General features: G+C 43.3%; 1 protein-coding gene across 2 annotated transcripts in view; it reads left to right on the top strand.

The window, feature by feature from the left end:
• LOC137375798 (slit homolog 3 protein-like) overlaps positions 1-23,536 on the top strand; it is a 909,976-nt gene that overhangs the window by 589,399 nt on the left and 297,041 nt on the right. For both annotated transcript variants that reach the window (XM_068043263.1, XM_068043262.1), the window contains 2 exons: positions 14,874-15,024; positions 16,121-16,195. In XM_068043263.1, the coding sequence (XP_067899364.1) occupies positions 14,874-15,024; positions 16,121-16,195 (226 nt within the window). The remainder of the gene's footprint in view (positions 1-14,873; positions 15,025-16,120; positions 16,196-23,536) is intronic.

Here is a 23,536-nt window from a genome sequence, read left to right as displayed (position 1 = left end):
AAGGAGCATGGTGAATGGAAGGCGAAGTAACACCAGGTGAACAGGATCTGGCCAAAGTGAATTGGGAGCAGCTACTTGTAGGAAAGTCAACGTCAGACCAGTGGGAGTCATTCAAAAGGAAATAGTGAGAGTTCAGGGCCAACATGTTCCCGTAAAGGTGAAGTCCAGGAAACCCTGGATGTCAAGGGATATAGAGGATTGGATAAGGAAAAAAAAGGAGGCTTATGGCAGATTCAGAGTACTGAAAACAGCGGAGGCCCTAGAGGAGTATAGAAAGTGTAGGGGGGTACTTAAAAAAGTAAATAGGAATGCGGAGAGGGGACATGAAAAAACACTGGCGGGCAAGATAAAGGAAAATCCCAAGGCGTTTTATAACTATATTAAGGGCAAGAGGATAACCAGGGAAAGAGTAGGACCCATTAGAGACCAAAGCGGCAATCTGTGTGTGGAGCCGGAGGACATAGGTGAGGTTTTAAATGATTACTTTTCACCTGTGTTCACTATGCAGAAGGACGATGTAGGTGTAGAGATCAGGGAGGGGGATTGTGATATACTTGAACATATTAGCATTGAAAGGGAGAAAGTATTAGCTGTTTCAGCGGGATTAAAAGTGGATAAATCCCCAGGCCCAGATAAGATGTATCCCAGGCTGTTATGAGGCAAGGGAGGAGAAAGCAGGGGCTCTGACACAAATTCTCGAATCCTCTCTGGCCACAGGAAAGGTACCAGAGGACTGGAGGACAGTGAATGTGGTACCATTATTGAAAAAAGGTAGCAGGGATAAACCAGGTAATTATAGGCTGGTGAGTCTAACATCAGTGGTAGGGAAACTATTGGAATAAGTTCTGAGGGACAGGATTAACCTCCACTTGGAGAGGCAGGGATTAATCAGGGATAGTCAGCATGGCTTTGTCAGATTGTGTCTATCAAACTTGATTGAATTTTTTGAGGAGGTGACTAGATGTGTAGATGAGGGAAAGCAGTTGATGTAGTCTACATGGACTTCAATAAGGCTTTTGATAAGGTCCCACATGGGAGATTGGTTAAGAAGGTAAGAGCCCATGGGGTCCAGGGCAATTTGACAAATTGGATCCAAAATTGGCTTCGTGGCAGGAGGCAGAGGGTGATGGTCAAGGGTTGTTATTGCGAATGAAAGCCTGTGACCAGTGGTGTACCGCAGGGATCGGTGCTGGGACCCTTGCTGTTTGTAGTGTACATTAATGATTTAGATGTGATTATAGGAGGTATGATCAGCAAGTTCTCAGTTGACATGAAAATTGGTGGTGTCGTAAATAGTGAGGAGGAAAGCCTTAGATTACAGGACGATATAGATGGGCTGGTAAGATGGGCGGAGCAGTGGCAGATGGAATTTAATCCTGAGAAGTGTGAGGTGATGCATTTTGGGAGGACTAACAAGGCAAGGGAATATACAATGGATTGTAGGACCCTAGGAAGTACAGAGGGTCAGAGATCACTGAAGGCAGCAGCACAGGTAGATAAGGTGGTTAGGAAGGCATATGGGATACTTGCCTTTATTAGCCAAGGCATAGAATATAAGAGCAGGAAGGTTATGATGGATCTGTATAAAATGCTAGTCAGGCCTCAGTTGGAGTACTGTGTACAGTTCTGGTTGCCACACTATAGGAAGGATGTGTTTGCACTGGTGAGGGTGCAGAGGAGATTCACCAGGATGTTGCCTGGGCTGGACCACTTCAGCTATGAAGAGACACTGGATAGGCTCGAGTTGTTTTCCTTAGAGCAGAGAAGGCTGAAGGGGGACCTGATTGAGCTATACAGAATTATGAGGGGCATTGATAGGATGGATAGGAAGAAACTTTTTCCCTTTGCAGAGGGGTCAATAACCAGGGGGCATAGACTTAAGGTAAGGGGCAGGAGGTTTAGAGGGGATTTGTGGAAAAAACTTTTTCACCCAGAGGGAGTGCTATCAAATAAAACTTGACACTGAGACACATAAGGAGCTGTTAGGACAGATGACTAAAAGCTTCGTCAAAAATGTAGGTTTTAGTGAGCATCTTACAGGAGGAAAGAGAGGTAGAGAGTTGGAGAGATTAATAGATGGAATTCTAGGGTTTAGGGCCTAGGCAGCTGAAGACACAGCCACCAATGGTGATTAAAATTGGGGATGTGCAAGAGATCTGAATTGGAGACGAGCAGAGATCTAAGAATGTTGTAGGGCTGGAGGAAGTTACAGAGATAGGAGGGGCAAATCCATGGAGAGATTTGAAAACAAGGATGAGAATTTTAAATTGAGGCATTGCCAGACTAGCAGCTAATGTAGGTCAGTGAGCACGGGGACTTGGTGTGAGCTCGGATATGGCAGAAGAGTTGTGGATGAGCTTAAGTTTATGTAGGGTGCAATTCAGGAGACCACACCAGGAGAGTATTGGAATAGACAAGTCTCGAGGTAACAAAGGCATGAATGAGGGTTTCAGCAGCAGATGAGCTGAGACAGGGGCAATGTCAGGCAAAGTTATCACAAAACCTCTATGTAATTCACTACCAGGATATTTCTGATAGTGGCCAAGGGTATGTCTCCCTCCCTCCACTTGGACTTCACTGAGTACATTTCACATCATCTCAGTTGAGAGCAGGAGCTCCTCAGTTGCAGAGTAGAACTTGCCTCTTTCCAATGTGTAGCACATCCTGTTAGAATTCTAACAGATACACCCCTAGGCTGATCACCACCTCCCTATTTTCAAACAATGGTTTGAAGTTCTGCATCGCCAAAGCTCTGTCATCCACAATTCAAAACTATCCTTCCAGATACTAAAATGAGAACTCTTTGCAGTGGCTTTGGAAAGTATTTCTGTGTTTTTGTTTAAAATCTGCACTGAAAAGTTATTTATGAGCTAGTCCAGTATTCCAGTGTATTGGCAGCCAGTTAGGCTATTGCACCATGACTAGCAGCAAAGGTCCCAACACAGTGGACTCCTGACCTCAGCCAGGATGTTCAGGGAAACTGCTACATGGAGGCCCAGTGTTATCTCAGAGGGAAAGTCATGAACCTCCCAAAAAAACACCTCAAACATGGAATTGGTGGAAACCTGACAGAATGCCACACAGCACTAAGAGCTGGGGAATGCAAGCAACTCACTGGTCTTTAATTTTTCATCCGTTAAAACAAATGAGAGGAAAATCATGGGCTTGTCAAGTGCATAAGTGGAAAACACTGGTTAGGGAAACCTGGAAGGCAACAGAACAAATGAACTGACAAAATCGAAAGAAAATTCTATTCAAATTGATCCGTTTTAAACAAGAAAGAATGCAGCTTCATCAGGGCTCACCAAATGCACTTAGAGCAAAGGTCAGCATGTATGTATCAGAGGGCTGGGCTGCAAACTGCTGCAGCAGGTGCAAGTTTGAGTTGCATTGACAATGTGTTGGTACTAGAGCATCTGAACAAGATCTGCTGTAGCTCGCCTCCTGATCTTACAATGTTATCCTCAAGGTATGCAATTAAGTGTGTTCCCTAATGTCAGAAGGATTTTATGAAATTCTTGCCTTGTACCTGTAAGAGACACATTGGACAGGATTGTACTACAGCAGATTCAATAGGTCACACAATGAATGATGAGGCTGTGCAATCACAGGCTCAGTCAATGTGGCGGGGTCAGCCTGTCACTAGTGATCAAATTGGGATTTACTAAAATAGGGTAATTACACTTGGTCCAACATAACCATTGACTCTTTCCCTATCCTCTTGAATCTCACCCTGTAACCTTTCATACTGTCATATCAAACCTTACAAAGAGACATGAAGGCTATAAACAGCAGAGAAACTGCTGCCACATGTAAGGGGTGCACAGCTCGGCCATTTCTGAACAGTATTTTAGTACTACGCTAAGTACTATCACTGCACAATTGATGTTCAATACAAAAAAAATCTTCATTAATATAAATACCATGGAAACAAGACCACCAATGTCACAGCAGCCAGTCTATTAACTACATCAATGCTGATTTCTCTGTGCTGTGAACTTCAATTTTAATTAGTATTTAGAATGAAAACATCAATTAAATGTATGAGTATAACCTGAGATAAATTATGTTTGTGATTGGAGGTGTGATGCGAGGACCCACAACAAAACAGAACAGCAGCTGCTGTGGGATTGTTTTATTTAATGGTACAAAATATATTTCCAGTAAATGAATATAAGCAGATGTGGCTCTGCTTTTAAAATTTGTTTTGGGGAGATGGGCAAAGCTGGAAAAGCCATGCTTACTTAGTTTATTTATTCGTGGGATGAGGGAGAAGCTGGTGGTGAGCTGCCTTCTTGAACAGCTACAATCCATGTGGTGTAGATACACCCACAGTGCTGTTAGGTAGAGTGTTCCAGGATTTTCACCCAGCAATGATGAAGGTAAGGCTATATATCTCCAACTCAGGATGGTGTGTGACTTGGAGGGGAACTTGCAGGTGATGGTATTCCCATGCATATGTTGCTATTGTCCTTCTAGGTGGTAGAGGTCGTGGTTTTGGGTGGAGCTGTTGAAGAAACCATGGTGAGTTGATGCAGTCCATGTTGTAGATGGTATACACTGCAGCCATGGTACACTGGTGGTGGAGGGAGTGAATGTTTAAGGTGGTGAATGAAGTACTCATCAAGCGGGCTGATTTTCCCTGGATGGTGTTGAGCTTCTTGAATGTTGTTGGAGCTGCACCCATCCAGGCAAGTGGGGAATATTTCATCGCACTCCTGACTTGTTCCTTGTACATGGTGGACAGGCTTTGGGAAGTCAGGAGTTGAGTCACTCATCACAGAATATCCTGCCTCTGACCTGATCTTGTAGCCACAGTATTTATATGGCTCGTCCAGTTAAATTTACTCTGTTCCCTAAACTTCTCTTGTAACTGGCGTATGGGAAAGATCATGTCCACAATAGTTTCCAACTTTGCTGTCTGTGGTACATTATGGGTAAATCACAGATGTGGTCTGTCAAAGGCAGAGCTCCCAAATGCGTTGGCACTAATCAAATAGAGGTGGCTTCAGTGGATCAGACACTCCGCAGGATGGAAGACAGTCACATACCCAAGGACCTTCTGTCTGGTGAGGTAGCCAGGGGCAGATGACCAGCAGGGCGCCCTAAGCTCCACTTCAAGGATGCTTGCAAGTGTGACATGAAGGCCTTAAATGTCAAAGATCGCACTTGGGAGTGACTAGCTGACAAAAGAGGGAAATGGCGACACATCCTGTGGACTGGGGTGTACTACCATGATGACCAGTTACTACCACAGCTTGGCAACAGGCGCCAACGCCAAAAACAACAACTCACAGCGTCACCTGGCATCTTCACGTGCGGCACTTGTGGCAGAACCTGCCTCTAAGGATTGGCCTTCACAGCCATCAACAAAAGTGCACAAAGAGAAGACACCCCGCTGATTGTTTGCTGTATGTCCACCATCTTTTGTGGATGGAAAAATGCCATCCAGTTAAGATTGTGGTCAACCGTGACCGCCAGGATATTGATGCTGGGGGAATTGATGATGTCAATGCTGTTGAATGTCAAGGGGAGATGTTTGGATTCTCTCTTGTTGGAGATGGTCATTGCCTGGCACTTGTGTGTTGCGAATGTTACTTGCAACTTGTCAGCCCAAGGCTGAATGTTGTCCAAGTCTTGCTGCATTCGGGCACAGACTGCTTTAGTATCTGAGGAGTTGCCAATGGTACTGAACATTATGCAAACATCAGCGAACATCCCACTTCTTACCTTATGATGGAGGGAAGATCATCAATGAAGCAGCTGAAGGTGCTTGGACCAAGAACATAATCCGAGGAACTCCTGCAGTGATGACCTCGGACTGCGATGATTGCCCTCCAAAAACCACAACCATCTTCCTTTGTGGTGGGAATGACTCCAGCCATTGTAGAGTTTTCCCTTTGACTTCAATTGCCCTTCCTTTGTTGCTCTGAGTAGGTGTATAGCTGTCTTCTTGAACTAAGTGATTGTTTTGACAACTGAACAGCTCTTAAGGCCACGTTAGAGAGTATTATGAGTCAACTGCATAATGTGAGACTGGTGTCACAGGTAGGCCAGACAGACAGGGGCAGCAGGTTCCCTTCCCTGGGGACATCAGTTGGGTTTTTATAACAACAGCCCTCATGATCAAGGTTGCATTTATTGCCCATCCTAGTTGCCCTGAGAAGGGGTGTGGTGGCCCTTCTCCTTGAACTGCTGCGGTTTTTAAGATGCTCCCACAATCTACCTGACAATGTGGAAAATTGCCCAGGTATATCCTGTCCATAAAAAGCAGGACAAATCCAATCCAGCTAATTATCCCCCATCATCCTCCTCTGAATCATCAGCAAAGTGATGGAAGGTGTCGTTGACAGTGCTATCAAGCGACACTTACACAGCAATAACCTGCTCACTGATGCACAGTTTGGTTTGCATCAGGGCCACTCGGCTCCAGACCTTATTACAGCCTTGGTTCAAACATGGACAAAAGAGCTGAACTCAAGAGCTGAGGTGGGAGTGACTGCCCTTGACATCAAGGCAGCATTTGACCAAGTATGGCATCAAGGAACCCTGGCAAAATTGAAGTCAATGGGAATCAGGGGGAAAACTCTTCACTGGTTGGAGTCATACCAAGCGCAAAGGAAGATAGTTGTGGATGTTGGAGGTCAATCATCTCAGTCCTAGGACATCATTGCAGGAGTTCCTCAGGGCAGTGTTCTAGGCTCAACCATCTTCAGCTGCTTTATCAATGACCTTCCCTGCATCTTAAGATCAGAAGTGGGGATGTTTGCTGCTGATTGCACAATGTTCATCACCATTCACAACTCCTTAGATACTGAAGCAGTCTCTGCCAATGTTCAGCAGGACAACATTCAGGTTTGGCCTGATAAGTGGCAAGTAACATTCCTGCCACAAAAGTGCCAGGCAATGATCATCTCCGACAAGAGAGAATCCAACCATCTCCCCTTGACATTCAACAGCATTATCGTTGCTGAATCCCCCACTATCAACATCCTAGGGGTTACCACTGACCAGAAACTGAACTGCAGCAGCCATATAAATACTGTGGCTACAAGAGCAGGTCAGAGGCTAGGAATCCTGCAGCGAGTAACTCACCTCCTGACTCCCCAATGCCTGTCCACTTTCTACAAAGCACAAGTCAGGAGTGTGATGGAATACTCTTCACTTGACTGGATGGGTACATCTCCAACAACATTAAAGAAACCTGACACCATCCAGGACAAAGCAGCCTGCTTGATAGGCACCTCTTCCACCACCTTAAACATTCACTCCCTCCACCACCGGCAGACAGTACTGACAGTGTGTACCATCTACAGGGTGCACAGCAGCAACTCACCAAGGATCCTACGACAGCACCTTCCAAACCCGTGATCTCTACCACCTAGAACAACAAGGGCAGCAGATGCATGGGAAAACCACCACCTGCAAATTCCCCTCCAAGCCACAAACCCTCCTGTTTTGGAACTGTATTGCCGTTCCGTCATTGTCGCTGGGTCAAAATCCTGGAACTCCCTTCCTAACAGCACTATCGGTATACCAGACCACATGCAGTGGTTCAAGTTCACCATTGCCTTCTCAAGGACAATTAGAGACGGGCAACAAATTCTGGCCTTGCCAGTGACACCCACATCCCATGAAGAAAAATACCATTCGGTTGGGAGGCCAGGATATTGACCCAGCAACAGTAAAGGAACAGTGATATATACTCAAGGCAAGATCATGTGTGACTTGGAGTGGAACTTGAAGGTAATTGATGGTGTTCCTATGATATTAATGCCCTTGTAGTAAATGACCTGGCTCATTTTTCATGGTAGAGGTCACGGGTGGGAGGTGCTATTGAAATATGATTGGTAACTTACTGCAGTGCATCCTGTAGATAATACATACTGCAGCCACAGTGCACTGTCGATGGAGTGGGTGAATGTTGAATGGATGGTGTACTGATAAAACAAACTGGTCTATCCTAGCCAGTGTTGCGTTTCTTGTGTGTTGCTGTGACATTCCATATAAACGTACCATGATGGGATTTGAACTCAGCCTCTGGGCTGCAAATTCAGGATTATAGACACTGCACTATTGTTACAACTGACAGCTCCTGTCAAAGCCCCCCCAATCAAAATATACGATTCTGGCTGTGGTGGGACCAACGCACTGTTAATACAAACCCATTATTCTGCAGATTGGCTAACATATTATTTAAAACTTTCCAAATTAAAGAAAGACCTCGCCAAATTGTACCATCTATTAACCCCTGAATGAGGCTAACCAAACCAGGTGTCTTTAAATCAACAAATTAACTCTTTAATTAGAAGAACTAAATTCTTAAACACTATGAAGATATAAACAACATTTAAAATAGAGAAAATTAGAGTCCTTGCAAATTTACAGTCCATTGTTGCTCGAAGGCCTCACAGGATGTTGCCTGAAGTCCTCTCGGAATGTTGATTTCCTTCTCCGGCAAATTTCAACAATTAATGACTTGCAAATACTTTCAATGGAATCAAGATGACTTTAGAGTTTTTGAGGTATAAAGGACTGTCACAGTCTAACTTCCCTTTCTTCAGTTTAAATTACCAGAGATCTCTGATTTGGCTTGATGTTTTAGAATTTTGAGAAATAATAATTAAACAGACTAAAAATCCTATTCCTTCAGTTTAAGTTTCAGGTGTGCTGATCGCAGCTGTGTCCTCTGTGTCTTCTGTGTCTGTTAGAACAAACTGTCTCGCTAAAAGCCAGTTCAAACTGAATTGAAACAAATGTATCGTATCAGGCTCACTCCCAATGGCTGTTTCCATGGTATCGAGAATGCACCCTTTGAATCGCAGTCTCCAAATGGCTGTTTCTAAGGCAATGAAAATGCACCTTCCTATAACTCCTAAGGCTTGCTGGTTCTTAAAGCAATACTGATCCTTTGCAGGCCTTAAAGGCAAACAGCATATTCCGAAAAAAAAAACTACAGGACCGTGACACCTCTGCCCCTAGCGGAATGAAACACCATTCCTGAAATGCGTTTCATTACTATGGGTAAAAAAAATACAAATTGAAAAAATGCAAACACATTTCTAAAACAAATGTTTAGACTACAGCAACAAATTCCACCAGAACATTTCGGCTTTAAATTTTCAAAAGGATGTTCCAATTAACCCATTTTAAATTTACAAGCATAGTCTTCCAATTGTTTTGTGTTTTCCTTCCAAGTGTCCCTATTGTCCATCACCTCAGCCAGGTGAGCTGCACAGCTAGGAGCACTGACCACTACTGGGTTCACTATTCTCTGAGAAGATTCTCGAGTACCCCTTAACCTATGTGGCATCGCTTGACACTGGAAAACCCTGTCTGGTGTAACAGAAGCAGATTTTTTCTTACCCTGGGGTGTCAGAGGAATTTGATTGTCTCCTTCCAACACATCTGTCTCTATAAGACACGTTGTTTTGCCCACTCTGTCCAAACAGTCCTTTAAATGAGAATTTGAGTAGGAGGCTGCCTTCTTTACCACAGTGACTTTTCTAGAGTCTATGCAAGTTTGAGTGAACCACCGGGTTTAGTCATCAAGACCATCTGTGAATTCTAGTTGTCCTAACTAGGTTCATCTAAGCTGCGCTTCAGCATGCATTGTACCTAGAGTCATAGAAACAGGCCCTTCAGCCCACTGAGTCTGTGCCAACCAACAACCACCCATTTATACTAATCCTATATTAATCCCATATTCCCTACCTCATCCCCACCATTCTCCTACCACCTACCTACACTAGGGGTAATTTACAATGGCCAATTTACCTATCAACCTGCAAGCCTTTGGGAGGAAACCGGAGCACCCGCCGGAAACCCACACAGTCACAGGGAGAACTTGCAAACTCCGCACAGGCAGTACCCAGAACCAAACCCGGGTTGCTGGAGCTGTGAGGCTGCGGTGCTAACCACTGTGCCACTGTGCCGCACCTCTGCTTCCACTTGGGCTTATCTGCCTGAACCTAAGCAACAAGAATGTTGTTTTAAAGGAATGGCTCCCTCATACCCACATCATGTGTGGCTAAGTTTGTACATCCTGGTTTATCCCTACTAACTTTTTGAAACATTGTGAAAACCCTGATTAGGACTTCACGCTGTTTTGTCTCTAAGTGTAAAAGCCAATTGTTTAATTTTCCTAGCCATTCTGCATTTGCTGATTGGATAGTTGGAGGTTCAATCTGAGAATTTCCTGGGCCTGCTTCTGCCTCATCCTCACTATCCTTTTCCTTCTCCACAGTCCCATTACCTGACATACCTGTACTGGCCTATCCTCCTCCCTGCGGTAATATTGTTTGAGCAAATTAATGTGACACAACCGGTTCTTTTTTTTTATTCATTCATGGGATGTGGGTGACGCTGACCAGCATTTATTGCCCATCCCTAATTGCCCTTGAGAAATTGGTGATGAGCTGCCTTCTTGAACCGCTGCAGTCCATGTGGGGTAGGTACATCCACAGTGCTGTTAGGAAGGGAGTTCCAGGATTTTGACACAGCGATCTTCTTCCGGCGATCAGGGGTGTCAATCAAGTAATCTACCTTACCCACTCTTTTGATCACTCTATATGGGCCACTGAACCGTGCTTTCACTGGTTCTCCCTGTGATGGTACCAACACTAATACCTCATCCCCTGGTTTTATGGTAGGTTGTGGCTTTCCCACCATTTGACAGGTGTGGCATGCCCTACAAAGTTGTCTCACATCCTTTGTAAGACCTGGCCAGTAATAATGTTGGCTTATGTGTGATTTGGTCTTCCAAATTCCCCTATGTCCTGCAAAAGGAATGTCGTGTGCTAACCTTAATAATCCTTGTCGATATTTGGGTGTACCACTATCTGTTCAACAACTGTCCAGTCTTCATTGGCAGGTCTATGAGGCGGTCTCCATTTCCTCTTCAAAACCCCGTTTGCCATATAATAGACTTCCAGAACTCCTTTCACCTCAGCTTCTGACAGAGCCGTCTGTGCTATTTGGTAGCTCTCTGGATCAGCTTGCTGTGCTGCAATAATAGACGATCTGTTAAACATCTCATTTGGATTATCTAAATCCCCAAATAAGGTTTCAGATGCCTGATTATCTATTTGTGGTGCCCCTATTACCTCCGACAATGGATCCTGTTTAGCCAATGCTCGGGTAACTACACACGCAGGAAATACTCTCGGAACTTGCTCCTGTAATTGCTCCGTTTCCTTAATTTCACACGGTTCCTCTGTAACCATAGGAGAAACTAATATTTTTGATCCTGCCAAATCATTTCTTAGGAGTAGATCAATTCCCTTTACTGGTAAACTACCAACATCTACAGTTACTACCCTAGTTATTAAGTCACTCTCTAGGCGTGCTATATACAAAGGTACGGGTATACACACCCCGCCAATTCCATTTACTAAAACCTTAGCGTTCAAGGTGCTCTCTGATGGAAACCTCATATCTTTCCCCAGCAAGAGTGTTTGGGTCGCTCCTGTATCCCTGAGGATACATGATAGGTTTTCCTGCCTCACTTACAGGATACGGAGTTACTTTCCCCTTTGACAAAAGTTCATTATAACTCTCAGGTATTTTATTCTTAACCTCTACACTCCTCTTAGTTTTAGTATCTGGTTTCACATTCACAGCTGTGGTTAAAGCTATAGCCTGGTCTGCTATACTCTCAGTCAGAGTCTTTTCCTCTGCACTAACTTTGCTTACCCCAACAAGTCCTATGGGTTTACCTCACAATTTCCAGCACACTGAATGAAGATGACCCGTTTGCAATGATAACACTGGCTTGCGAACCTCACTTCTACCCTCAGCACTTTCCTTTCTGACCTGAGGAGGTGATCCTGGGGCATTCCCAGCTGTTCCTTCTTGTCCCCGGCTACTTATCTTCCTTTCACTCTCCCGCTTTCTATCCCTCTCGGGTTTATGGGGGTGACGGACAAAATAGGTTGGCTAATTCACAAGCTCAAAATCATCAGCAATCTCTGCTGCTTGCCGAGCTTTCAAAACTTTCAGGTTATCTATATGAGTTCTCATTACTGAAGGAATTGAGTTTTTAAATTCTTCTAAGAGAACCAGTTCTTGAAGGTTCTCATATGTGGTTTCTATCTTTAATTCCCGTATCCAACGGTCAAAATTCATTTGCTTCACCCTCTTAAATTCTAAATATGTCTGCCCAGTCAATCTCCGTAAATTCCTAAACTTCTGACGGTAAGCTTCAGGGACTAACTCATACGCAGTGAGAATAGCCTTTTTTGCCATCTCATAATCTGCAGAAGCCTCTTCAGAGAGCATGGCATAAGCTTCATGAGCCCTGCCTACCAACCTGCCCTGCATGAGCAATGTCCAGCTTTCTTTCATCCATTTCATCTGTTTGGCTATTTTTTTCAAAAGATATGAAAAATGCCTCTCCGTCCCTTTCCTCGAATTTAGGAAGAGCTTGTATAAATTTAAGTAACTTCTCGCCGGATCCTGATCTAAATTCAGATTCTTCCTGACCCGAATTTTCTCTGGATTTAAGCCTACCCCTTTGTCTTAGTTCCATCTCTTTTAGCCTAACTTCCCTCTCTTCTCTTTCACTCTCTCTCTGAAGTTCAAGTTTTCTTAATTCTTATTCTGCCTCAAGTTTTTTCATTTCTAACTGAATCTTAGCCAATTCCACTGCATCACTCTCGGACTTACTACCTTCATAACTCTCGTATTCCCTTTCTTGTTCTTCATATTGCCCTTCATCTGTCTCATCATCATCATCATCATCATCATCATCATCTACTAATTCCAGATGTTCGGCTATTATGTCAATTATCCCTGCTTTTTTGGCACCTGATTTCAATTCCAACCTCAATTTCACTGCCAATTCTTTTAATTTGCTCTTAGTTAAAATTTTCAAGTCACTCAGGGAAACATTCTGCTTTCCCAGAAATTCTGGTACGACCACTAATGCCATAACAATGGTATAGACTGTACTTTATTATACAAGATACCTGGTTCTTTTAATTTCTTTGTAAATTGGTGTCAGATTTAGATTCCAACAATCAAGTTTCCAATTGATAAGATCCCAGACTGGAGAGCAATTAATCTGATGCCAAACGCAATACCCCAGTTTAAATATGTTATCCCAGAGACGAGTAATTACTGTGATTCCAGATGCGAGCCCTCCAGATTAGTCTGATTCGGATCCCAGATGCGAGCCAGCAAATTAAATATGATTCAACTGTGAGCAAGCCCCCAATTAAGATATGATTCAAAACCAGAAATCCAATAAATATGTGATTCAAATCTTGAGTGAGCCCCCAATTAATATGATTCAACCGACCGCTCCTGTCAAAGCCCCCCAATCAAAATATATGATTCTGATTGTGGTGGGACCAACGCACTGTTAATTCAGTCCCGTCACTCCACAGATCGGCTGACATATCATTTAAAACCTTCCAAATTAAAGAAAGACGCAACCAAATTGTACCATCTATTAACCCCCGAATGAGACTAACCAAACCAGGTGTCTTAAAATCAACAAATTAACTCTTTAATTAGAACACTAATGAAGTGTTTTAATTAAACACTATGAAGATATAAACAACATTTAAAATAGAGAAAATTAGAGTCCTTGCAAATTTACAGTCCATTGTTGCTCGAAGGCCACACAGGATGTTGCTCGAAGTGCTCACAGGATGTTGCTCGAAGTCCTCATGGGATGTTGCCTGAAGTCCTCCCAGAATGTTGCTTTCCTTCTCCAGCAAATTTCAACAATGAATGACTTGCAAATACTTTCAATGGAATCAAGATGACTTTAGAGTTTTTGAAGGGTAAAGGATTGTCACAGTCTAACTTCCCTTTCTTCAGTTTAAATTACCAGAGATCTCTGTTTTGGCTTGATGTTTTAGAATTTTGAGAGATAATAATTAAACAGACTAAAAATCCTATTCCTTCAGTTTAAATGGTTGAGAGCTCTCTTTCAGGTGGGCTGATCACAGCTGTGTCCTCTGTGTCTTCTGTGTCTGTTAGAACAAACTGTCTCACTAAAAGCCAGTTCAAACTGAATTGAAACAAATGTATCACATTAGGCTTACAGTGGCTGTTTCCATGGTATCGAGAATGTATCCTTTGAATCGCAGTCTCCAAATGGCTGTTTCTAAGGCAACAAAAATGCACCTTCCTATAACTCCTAAGGCTTGCTGGTTCTTAAAGCAATACTGATCCTTTGCAAGCCTTAAAGGCAAACCACATATTCTGAAAAAAAAAAACTACAGGACCAGGACACTATATACCCTAATCGAAGTGCAGTTCAACTGAGTAACCCTAGGAAGAGCGCCTAAGCTGTGAGCAGGGAAGTGAAGACTTTCCCTCCCCATGACTTAATCCTCATTTTTTTTAAAGGAATCTTATCCAGTGATATTTTAACTAAATCACAACGATAGAGATACGAGCTCGGATTCCAGTTGCTGGGCACTGCTTCCTTACAGTCTGCAATAGATGCACAACCTTTGTCAATGCCATCCCGTAAATAGTTGCCAGGAGAGACACAAGTACAGTATGTGGGAATGCTGAAGCCAATTTTTTTTATCCTTCAAGGAAGCACCAGCTGGAGTGGAGTGACAGCACAGCTGAGATGGGATCACTTGTGGTACAGACTGGATGGACCAGTAGGTCTTTAGCTGTCCGTCATTTTTTGTATGCTTGTATGCGAATGGGAACTGAATATCTGGCCAATCATGGATGCCAATCAAGATCCATCTTGAAGCATATTGGTAGTCTGACTTGCTGTGCCACCATGCCAGCCTGGGTTAATGTCTTGTGTGCAAACAGGGTTAAAGGTCACATCAAATGAAATTTGAAGAGGAACATAATCATTAATTCACCTAATTGGTTGTGATCGATATTGTGCACAGGGTCAGACGACTACCGAAGTAAGCTCAGTGGTGACTGCTTCATGGACCTGGTTTGCCCTGAGAAGTGTCGTTGTGAGGGCACTGTTGTGGACTGCTCCAACCAAAAACTCACCAGAATACCCAGTCATCTCCCAGAATACACAACTGAACTGTAAGTCTGACTGTGAGGCTAACTCCCTCGCTGCCTATACAGAAACAGAAGTTTCACTTTCTGAACCAAGCAATAACAGTATAACATAATGTGTCACCTCTGACTAGTGATACCTTGGGTTTTTGAAGGCAGGAAGGATTGTTGAAATATTATTCGATTTAGAGACAGAATTAAATTGGCTATAATATTACTGCACTCTTATTTATTGTGGGAAATACTTTTATTAAGGCTAACTGAGCTTCTCCAATGGCTTCGTAGGTAAACGCATTGTTTTGTGTGGTATTGAGCCATGCAGACCAACCTGAAGGTCTCAGTTAGCTTATCTCAGCCAGGACCGCAATCAGGAATGCTATAGTTCCCCTTGTATACTCGACCTGGGAGGGGGAAAATAACCATGATTACTCTTCAGTAACCTGTACTGGATAGTGTATATGCAGCAGCACAGGGTACAGAATCTGGTGTGATACCCTACAAGGTAAAATATCCTGTCAGCGTTATCCAGGTTTGACCACTTGGGCCACTAAGTGGTCCAATAAAGCCATAGCCTAGCTTTTAGGAAAGGAAGGGGCAAAAAAACTGGAACAAATGAGAGCAGAGATTGAGTTTTGAGAATAAGGTGAAAGAGACTCCATTCAGAAGATAGGACAAGCCCCTCTCCACCCTGCTCGCATTTGTTCAAGTTGAATGAAAACTGCGATGAAACGACATCACACACACACACATTTGTTTGAATTATGGAGAAAACTGATATGGATTTCAGTGAATACTGGCTTACTTGAAAAGGAAGTGGGACAGATTCCAGATTCAACATGGATAAAAGGGTTACCAGTCTGAGTGCAAGTTGGAAAATGATGAAAACGGTCTGAACTAAACATGGACTGAAACAATGCTGATGGGGCTGAATGGCTTTCTTTGTGTCTTCCCTAGGGTTGACTGTGCATGGGCAGAAACTTAGATTGTTTCCTTCACCCATTATACATTGATGCTTGATCTATAGGTCTGTTTATAAATGGTGTTTCTCCCTATTCGGGTTTTCTTCACAATTTTGGCACATGAATTCTTAACCCCCTTTAATTGTCTCTTTTTTGTGGTTCAGGAGGTTGAATGACAATGAACTGACCATCCTGGAGGCAACAGGCATCTTCAAGAAGTTGCCGAACCTGCGTAAAATGTGAGTTTATCAAACGTGCCCCTTTGGCATCTGTCTCAAGTTCTCCACAGTAAAGAATTAGGAGATTGTACTGAGGTAATGCTGTAAATAGCAATGAGGCTTCCCTTCAGAATAATGTGTGGTAATCATCTGATAGAGGAATTCTTAATGTGGTGCAGTGATGAGCAGCATTGGAAGAATAAAGTTGTTTGGTTTATCCCTGGTTACTGTGTGCTCTAACAATTTGGATTAGCCACTCGGGTAGAACATTTCAAAAGTAGCAAATCATATTATGGTTTGTGTCTGGAATTTCTGTTTTGCCTCTTGTTTATTCCTATCTCCCAATCTCCTGTCTGTGGCAAAGTGAGTGATGTGGTCATCCAGCACTTGTCGGTGGTATGTTTTGACCTTTGAATGTGATTCACTACTGTGCCATCTCGATTTTACACATCAGCACTTACTTCGAGCATTGTAAAGTTCTGCGTATATGAAAGCTTTCTGGAGGAAGATGTGATTATACAGGTACACAGATAAATGAATAGATGGATGACAGCACTCATAAAGGCCTTCTCCTGCTTCCAAAAACCTTTTTATATTCTCAATGACACTGTTGTGGCCTTAGATTTTTCTGAACTGTCTATTAATAGTTCCTGTGGGGGCCATGTTCCTCTCCGATCTGGAAGCTGTATCATTCTAATACTCAATCTGTGCAGAGATATGGACCTGAGAGGCTCACAATTATCTGATTGCAATAATCTACTCACTGGAATTAACATAAATTCATGCTGTCCTAACTACTCACCTTTAAAGTCACAGATATTACCATACAGAGCAGCAGTTTGCAGACTAAGTGAATTATGGGGGATAATGTCCATGGGTTTTCCCTGCTCACCCAGCATAATTTTTATGGAAAAGCCATGTGGAACCCCAGGGAGCCACCATATAAAATATCCCCATAATCCCACATAAATTATCCCCATATATTTATTTACAAATAAATAGTGACTAGAAGTATAACATTTGGCCAATACTATAAGCGTATGAATAAAATATGGGAAAGTCAGTAATGGGTCAATTACTCTTTGTAAGATTGGCTTCCAATTGATTTCAACTGTCCATTAAATAAATAAAAAGCAACATTTTCTTACAGTACAGGAAGTTCAACCTCTTTTCATACTCAGGCAGGCTTTGATTCTCAGATCAGAACACATTTGAAAAATTCTAATGTTGTTTCAAACTCCTCACTTTTGTTCCCTTATGTGTCAAAATCAACAGTTGTGTTAACTTGTTTGATATAGAGTTTGTTTGGGAGTCTCTGTATGCAGACAATTAACTATATTAAACAGATGTTACAAATGTAATGAATATCCAGGCCATCTGGATTTGAACTTTTTGCAAATCATGTCCAAAATGCAAATCTTCACAATAAAAGATTAGCTGCAAGGAAGAATACTGATTAAATCATGTACCAATTTCCTTTAAGTTAAAGACACAATCTGATCCTTATGAAAATAAGCCAAGTAATTCATTCTGTGCTACATTTAGAGTGACTGAGGATCTCATTTGCTAATTGTATGCAGAATGACATAATTAGTAATCCAATAATCTCACTGTTCAATGATCTTTCTGAGCTAAAAAGACAATGACACAGGAGAGTAAATTTCCCCCTTCCCCAGTTCCCCACTTTGCCTTGAGATTAATCAAATGAAGGGCACTCACAGTGCACTCTGCTAGACATGACATGAAGCTGCTTGAATATCTGGGTACACACACTGAGTATCCATTGAATTCCTGCCCTTACCCAAGTGCTTCAATCCAAAGGGCACTTGGTGCAAATGCTCCTTCAGACACTCTCCAAATGGGTGCTCACCCAGAGAACCTAGAGGAAAATAAGTCTGGAGGATTCATTAGGTCCCTCTCACCTCATTTCCATGGCTTTCCAATTCTTGCAGAAGCCAGAACTCCATCCTCCGCATGAGCAATTCCAGAAATCCCTGAGCAACCCAAATGCTCAAATAGCCAGAACAACAGTTTCTTCCCATTTATGCGAAGTTGTGCATCACAAAAATGGGCTAAAGAAGGTCAGCCCACAGTTTGTTGCAGTTCCATGGAGTAGTAAGTCACAGATTGTATTCCTCTTCCCCACTAAGTTCTCAATCTAAGTTCTATCACATTGGGGGAGGGGGGGGGAGTGGGGGGTGTGTGGTGGTGATGGGTGGCTAACATTGAAGGTAAGCAATCAGTCATGGGAGTGAAACAGAAAATCAGAAGGATACTCCTGCCCCTGTTGTTCTCCTGCTTCTTAATTTTGTTGGTTTCACATCAACATTGATGGAGCACATTGAATAAATTATTAGCCCTTTTGATTCAAGAACTGAACCTGTCCAGAGAGGGTAACATTGGCTGGAATGTCACATTAGGCAGGAGGCCCCGCCCATCAGGCAAATGGTCGGGGTGAGCCCGCCTCTGCCAGGCCTGAGGACCCATGCCAGGATTTTATGCTCCCCAGGACCTTAATTGGACTTGGGTGGGACTTTCACCTCTCTGAGGCAGGAAGTCCTACCTCCAAGAGCTGCAAGCCAATCAGAGGGCCAGCAGCTCTCAGTTCCAGCAGTTCCATCAGGAGCAGTTGTGGATGTCCGCCCCAGAAGAGAGATAAGTTCTGGGGCCTCGCTGGGGACGATTGGTCAGGCCCTAGCAAGGCAAGGGGGCTTAGTTGTGGGGGGGGAGCTTTATTTCTGTGCGGGCGGTTGGGGCTTTGGGGGTTGCCCAATCAGAAGGGCCCCCTCCAGCCCCCAAGGCGGCCTCCTGGGGGTCTGAGGCGGTCAGGTAAAATACCAGTGGAGGAGAGAGGAGGCCCTTAAGTAGCAGTTAAAATTAACCATTTAAGGGCCTTTATTGGCCTAGGGCAGGCAGGCTGTTTCTCAGTGCCGACACCCCTGGTAAAATTACAGCACAGCCTCAGGAGCACCCCCACCACCGCCCACCTCCCACTCAACTTAACAACCCCAACCCCGCCCCCTGGGACTATCCCACTCCTCTGGGGGGTGTAAAATTCCAGCCATTATCTCTTGAGTCAGAATCTGGGAATGCTTAACACTCTATCTGCTAAGGGGGTATAGATCTTAAATGGAAATCAAGCACACTTACTACCCTGATGGCTGAGTGAATTGAGGCACCATCCAGTGGGTTATGCAACCATACAAATCAGAGTATTCTACTTCAATTCCCAGTCCTGCCCTTCATTGCTATTCAGTGAATCCTGCTGGAAAATATACTTGTATTGGGTGATGGCAAAATGAGCTTGTCTGTCATCAATCACTTGCCCACATGGCCTCGGCTTGCATCTGAAGAATGGTCAATTAGGCGAGGTACTCGGCAGCAGTTTGGTACCTATGGAAATGCACCTCAGCAAGAGTGAGCTTCTCTCAGGAGAGATGCGGTGATGAGTAAAAGCGCTTGCTGGTCAGATGGTGTTAATGCTGTACTCGTGGCAGAACCCAACCAAAGTGGAGGTAATCTCCCATGTCTATGCTGGCATTGGGGAACCTCAAGCACCGGCATTGCAAATCAGAAACTTGCGGACAGTGCTCCTGCCATTTAATGAACGTGCCGCCAACGTGTGGGGTTCCGTGTGCTTGAAAAATAAGCCGCAGTGAGTTTCGGTCTGTTTTTTCTGCTGTTGGAGGAAGAGGGTAAGGAACTAACCGACAGTGCACAGTGCAATAGCAGGAGCACTTTATATTGGCGGGTCCCTCAGAGGCATTGACCTCTACAACACAAACAGGCAAAGTGTTGCTCATGTAGCATGTCCAGATCAATGGGTGCTTAACTTGAAAGCGGATATGACTGGGCAAAGAGCATTGATACCCGCATTGGTACCACCCACGAATCATCAAGGCTTCATACTGCAATATCTCTTTACTTTAAAATGGTTCCTAGGATTCTGAGGAAAAAATAAATTGTTTTATTTTTAGAGGATTTCTGAATAGCTGCGAGAAAATAAATCAAGGATGATTCATCTTCAGTCATCCTCTCAGTGAGTGGTAACAGAATGACATAGATGGATGTTTGGTGCACAGGAGAGAGCCAGAAATTAAACAACTCAGGAAATTAATCTTCGTGACATACCACAGGCAGAACATGGTTTACCAAATAATAGATCACCACATGACAACTCCAAGTAAATGAGTTGCTTCATTTATATACTTTGTAAGATGTATATATTTTCTCTCTTCTGTCACACCTGACCAAGGCAAGGTTTCCTCCTGCCAATACCAGCCTTGATCCTAATGCCAGGAAACTGTGAGAGCAACTGGGAGGGTTTCCTTTTCATCTTCCCCTTGGGATGTGAAATGCTGGACATCAATGAGGTGGCCCATGATCTTTTTGTTTATCCATTTTACGCTCATTTTAATAGGCCATGGAAACACAACAGACTGAAGATCGAATGCAGTCAACCCTCTTTCCAACACTTTTTCATATGCTGTAATATCATGGCTGCTGTAGCAATTTCTCCCACTTCTTTGTTACTTTTAACTTTAACAGTTCAATCTGTTTTTTATCCTGCCTTGCCTCAACTATCCTGGCACAATTTGGTTCATAGCTCACTTGTCCAAGCCCTCCTGGCTCGACCTGGATATTACCTCACCTTCTCCACGTTGTCTTTGCACAGTTTGTTTTTATCCCACCTTCCCCCCACTGTCCCAGCTTGATTTCCTGTTCACTTTTGCCCTTTCTGCATCACCCCAATAGGTCTCTTTGTTACAATTGAACTTTCAGTGATTGCTGATGAAATGTCAACAGTGTTAGCCCAAGGCTTGAAGTGGCTGGAAAATGAAGAGAGGTTCACAGTGGCGTTTCAGTACTTAATCACTCAGTTGCCTGTTTAATTTTTCCAGGTGCAGTTTGTAAAGTTTGGTTCAGTCCTTTAGAAGAGAGAAGGAGGAAGTTTTGCTCTCTGACCAACTTCATAACCTGCACCTGGAAATATTAAACAGGCAATCAAAAAGCAGCCATCGAGGGAGCCTATTAGATTGTTTGAGAGGAAGGAAGAAAAGACTTTCAAGTTCAAACCAAATCAGAGCCAGATTTTGATTTGATTGTTCATTTGCAACACTAAAATTTTCAATCTTTGGTGAGCAAAATTTTGGCGCTAGGCTCAATGCTTTCTGCTCACAGAACCAGGAAAGTCATCACCACTTATACAGTCCACAATTATCCTGGGCAACCGCCTATATAGGTAAGTACGTTAACCATTTGCCAGGACCATAGGAATCGATTACAAAGGCTCCTCTTATAACATATTAAGTATGAGGCTTTATCATGGAATCCTTTTCTGGCAGCTAATTCCTAGTTTTTTGTTCTTCTTCTCTTGCTTTCCTCTTTTGCTGTGTGCTGTCCCGCTCAGTTGGATTATAGTTCAGCGCTTCTGTCCTACAAAGCTGCATAGCCACCCCCTGCAAGTTGTTTTATGGTCCACTGCCAATAGCGGTCAAATTGCTTTAACACCAGCAAGCCTATTATACATGATCGGGACTGTATCTTGATGTGCTAACAAGGGAATCAGGATTTAGTCAGTCTCTAAAAGAGAGCACACAAAGCCAAGGTTCTCGTGGGTGAGCAGGGGGAGGTGGAAGCCAGGGAAACATAGGCCCCGAATTTCCCTGTGAGGCCTGGAGGTTTAAGACCTAGCTTTTAGAGTGTCTGTTTCTTCTCCGACAGGTTTTACTGAACAGGATGCTTGCAACAGGCACCCCACCCATTCCACTGTTAAAATACCGTTATGGGACCCCGATTAGCATATGTTAATGAAGCTCCTGCCTGAGCCAGCTGGACACCTCAGCTGCCGGGTAGCAAATATGGGGCAGCAGATAGAGCTGCTCAATTTTAACTTCCGTACTAAGTTTCCACTGGACAGAGGGAGTTAAAATTTCCCCTTAATTAAATTAATGCCTTTGAACTAAATTCTTTTTATATGCATCAGTTATGCAAAACGTCATATGCAATTTTTTTTATCCCAAGTGGCAATAGATTCCTCACAATATTGCTAGACCAGATTTTATAGTACTTATACTAGAGATATTTCAAACTAATGAATAGAGTTATGTTAAGGCAAATGGTTTTCCCTTCCTTTTACATATGCTGCATATACTCTGTCCATCGTCAGAAATCCCAATGGCATAGTGGGCAAAGCCCCTGTCCAATGTGATACTGAGCCATTCAGATCCCAAGCTCCCATGTTTGATCCTTGGTCTGTGGTGAGTGAACTGACCACAAGCAGGTCAAGAGTTGGGGTGTTCCAGTGGCCTCAGACCCCCTGAGTTAGAGAGCATTCTTGATCCTGAGCCCTCTCCAATGGTCCTTGCTGAAAAAATGCTCATCTGAGAATGTTGGGAGGCATGCAGGATCAGGTTTTGGCAGTGATGCCTTCCAAGGTCAAATAGCTTTGAGGCGAGATTCCTCTGTCCATTAAATATGCCCCAGAACAAGTCAGGAGATGTTTAGGAGATATTTGGATGAACACAGTCCATGGTATTGCTGAGATACTGCATGCATTATGTCTTAATTATCATTAAAGTATTCATAGTAACACTGTGTACCACTCCTCATAACAACAGCAAGGTTTCTCAATGGAGGGATACAGAGAGACGTCACTGAACCTTGCAATCTTGTTTTGTAGATTATAAATGGATTTTCCTATCACTGAGATTCAATTTGGAAAGCCTATGGGTTCCTGGCTACAGAAGAACAGGCGTCTTGTTTCAAAGCTTACTCTCTAATTGAATCTTTACTTATCTGATCTGTTGACAAATTCCCTAAAGCAATAATGGCTAAACATTATGCTTGCACCAGCTGAGCTGTGTACCTACCTCTCTCAGTATTGTCCTTAATACTCACTTCTGGCATTTGTTACCTTTCACATTAACCTACTGAGTGAAGAATTTGTATGTGCATCTATGTATGTCTCTGTGTATCCACATATCTCCGTGTGTCAGTTTGAGTAAAGCCCCTTGTGTTGGTGTGTGCAAATCCACATGTGTGTGTCTGTGAGTGTCTATAGCCACATATTGTCTATGTGAGCATGAGTGTGTATATCCACGTGTGTGTATCCATGTGCACCTGTGTGTGTGTACCCACATGTGTCTATATTTGTGTGTGTGGAAGGAGTCACATCCTAAGAAATGGAGCATCTTTGTCTACAGTAAGCATTTGCAGTTCCAACATAGCAGGGGTTAGACAGAGTTCAAGGCTCCCTTTATATTGCCCCAGTAACATTCTTGAAGAACACTCCCTACTTTCACCATTGTGACATTTCTATTTCCTACACCATCTATCCTTGCACATGTTCTGAGGTAGATT

The sequence above is a fragment of the Heterodontus francisci genome, chromosome 12 (assembly GCF_036365525.1).
Source record: "Heterodontus francisci isolate sHetFra1 chromosome 12, sHetFra1.hap1, whole genome shotgun sequence".
Classification (NCBI taxonomy): Eukaryota; Metazoa; Chordata; class Chondrichthyes; order Heterodontiformes; family Heterodontidae; genus Heterodontus; species Heterodontus francisci.
Note: the sequence above shows the minus strand (reverse complement) of the source record. Positions and strands in the feature narration are given on the sequence as shown.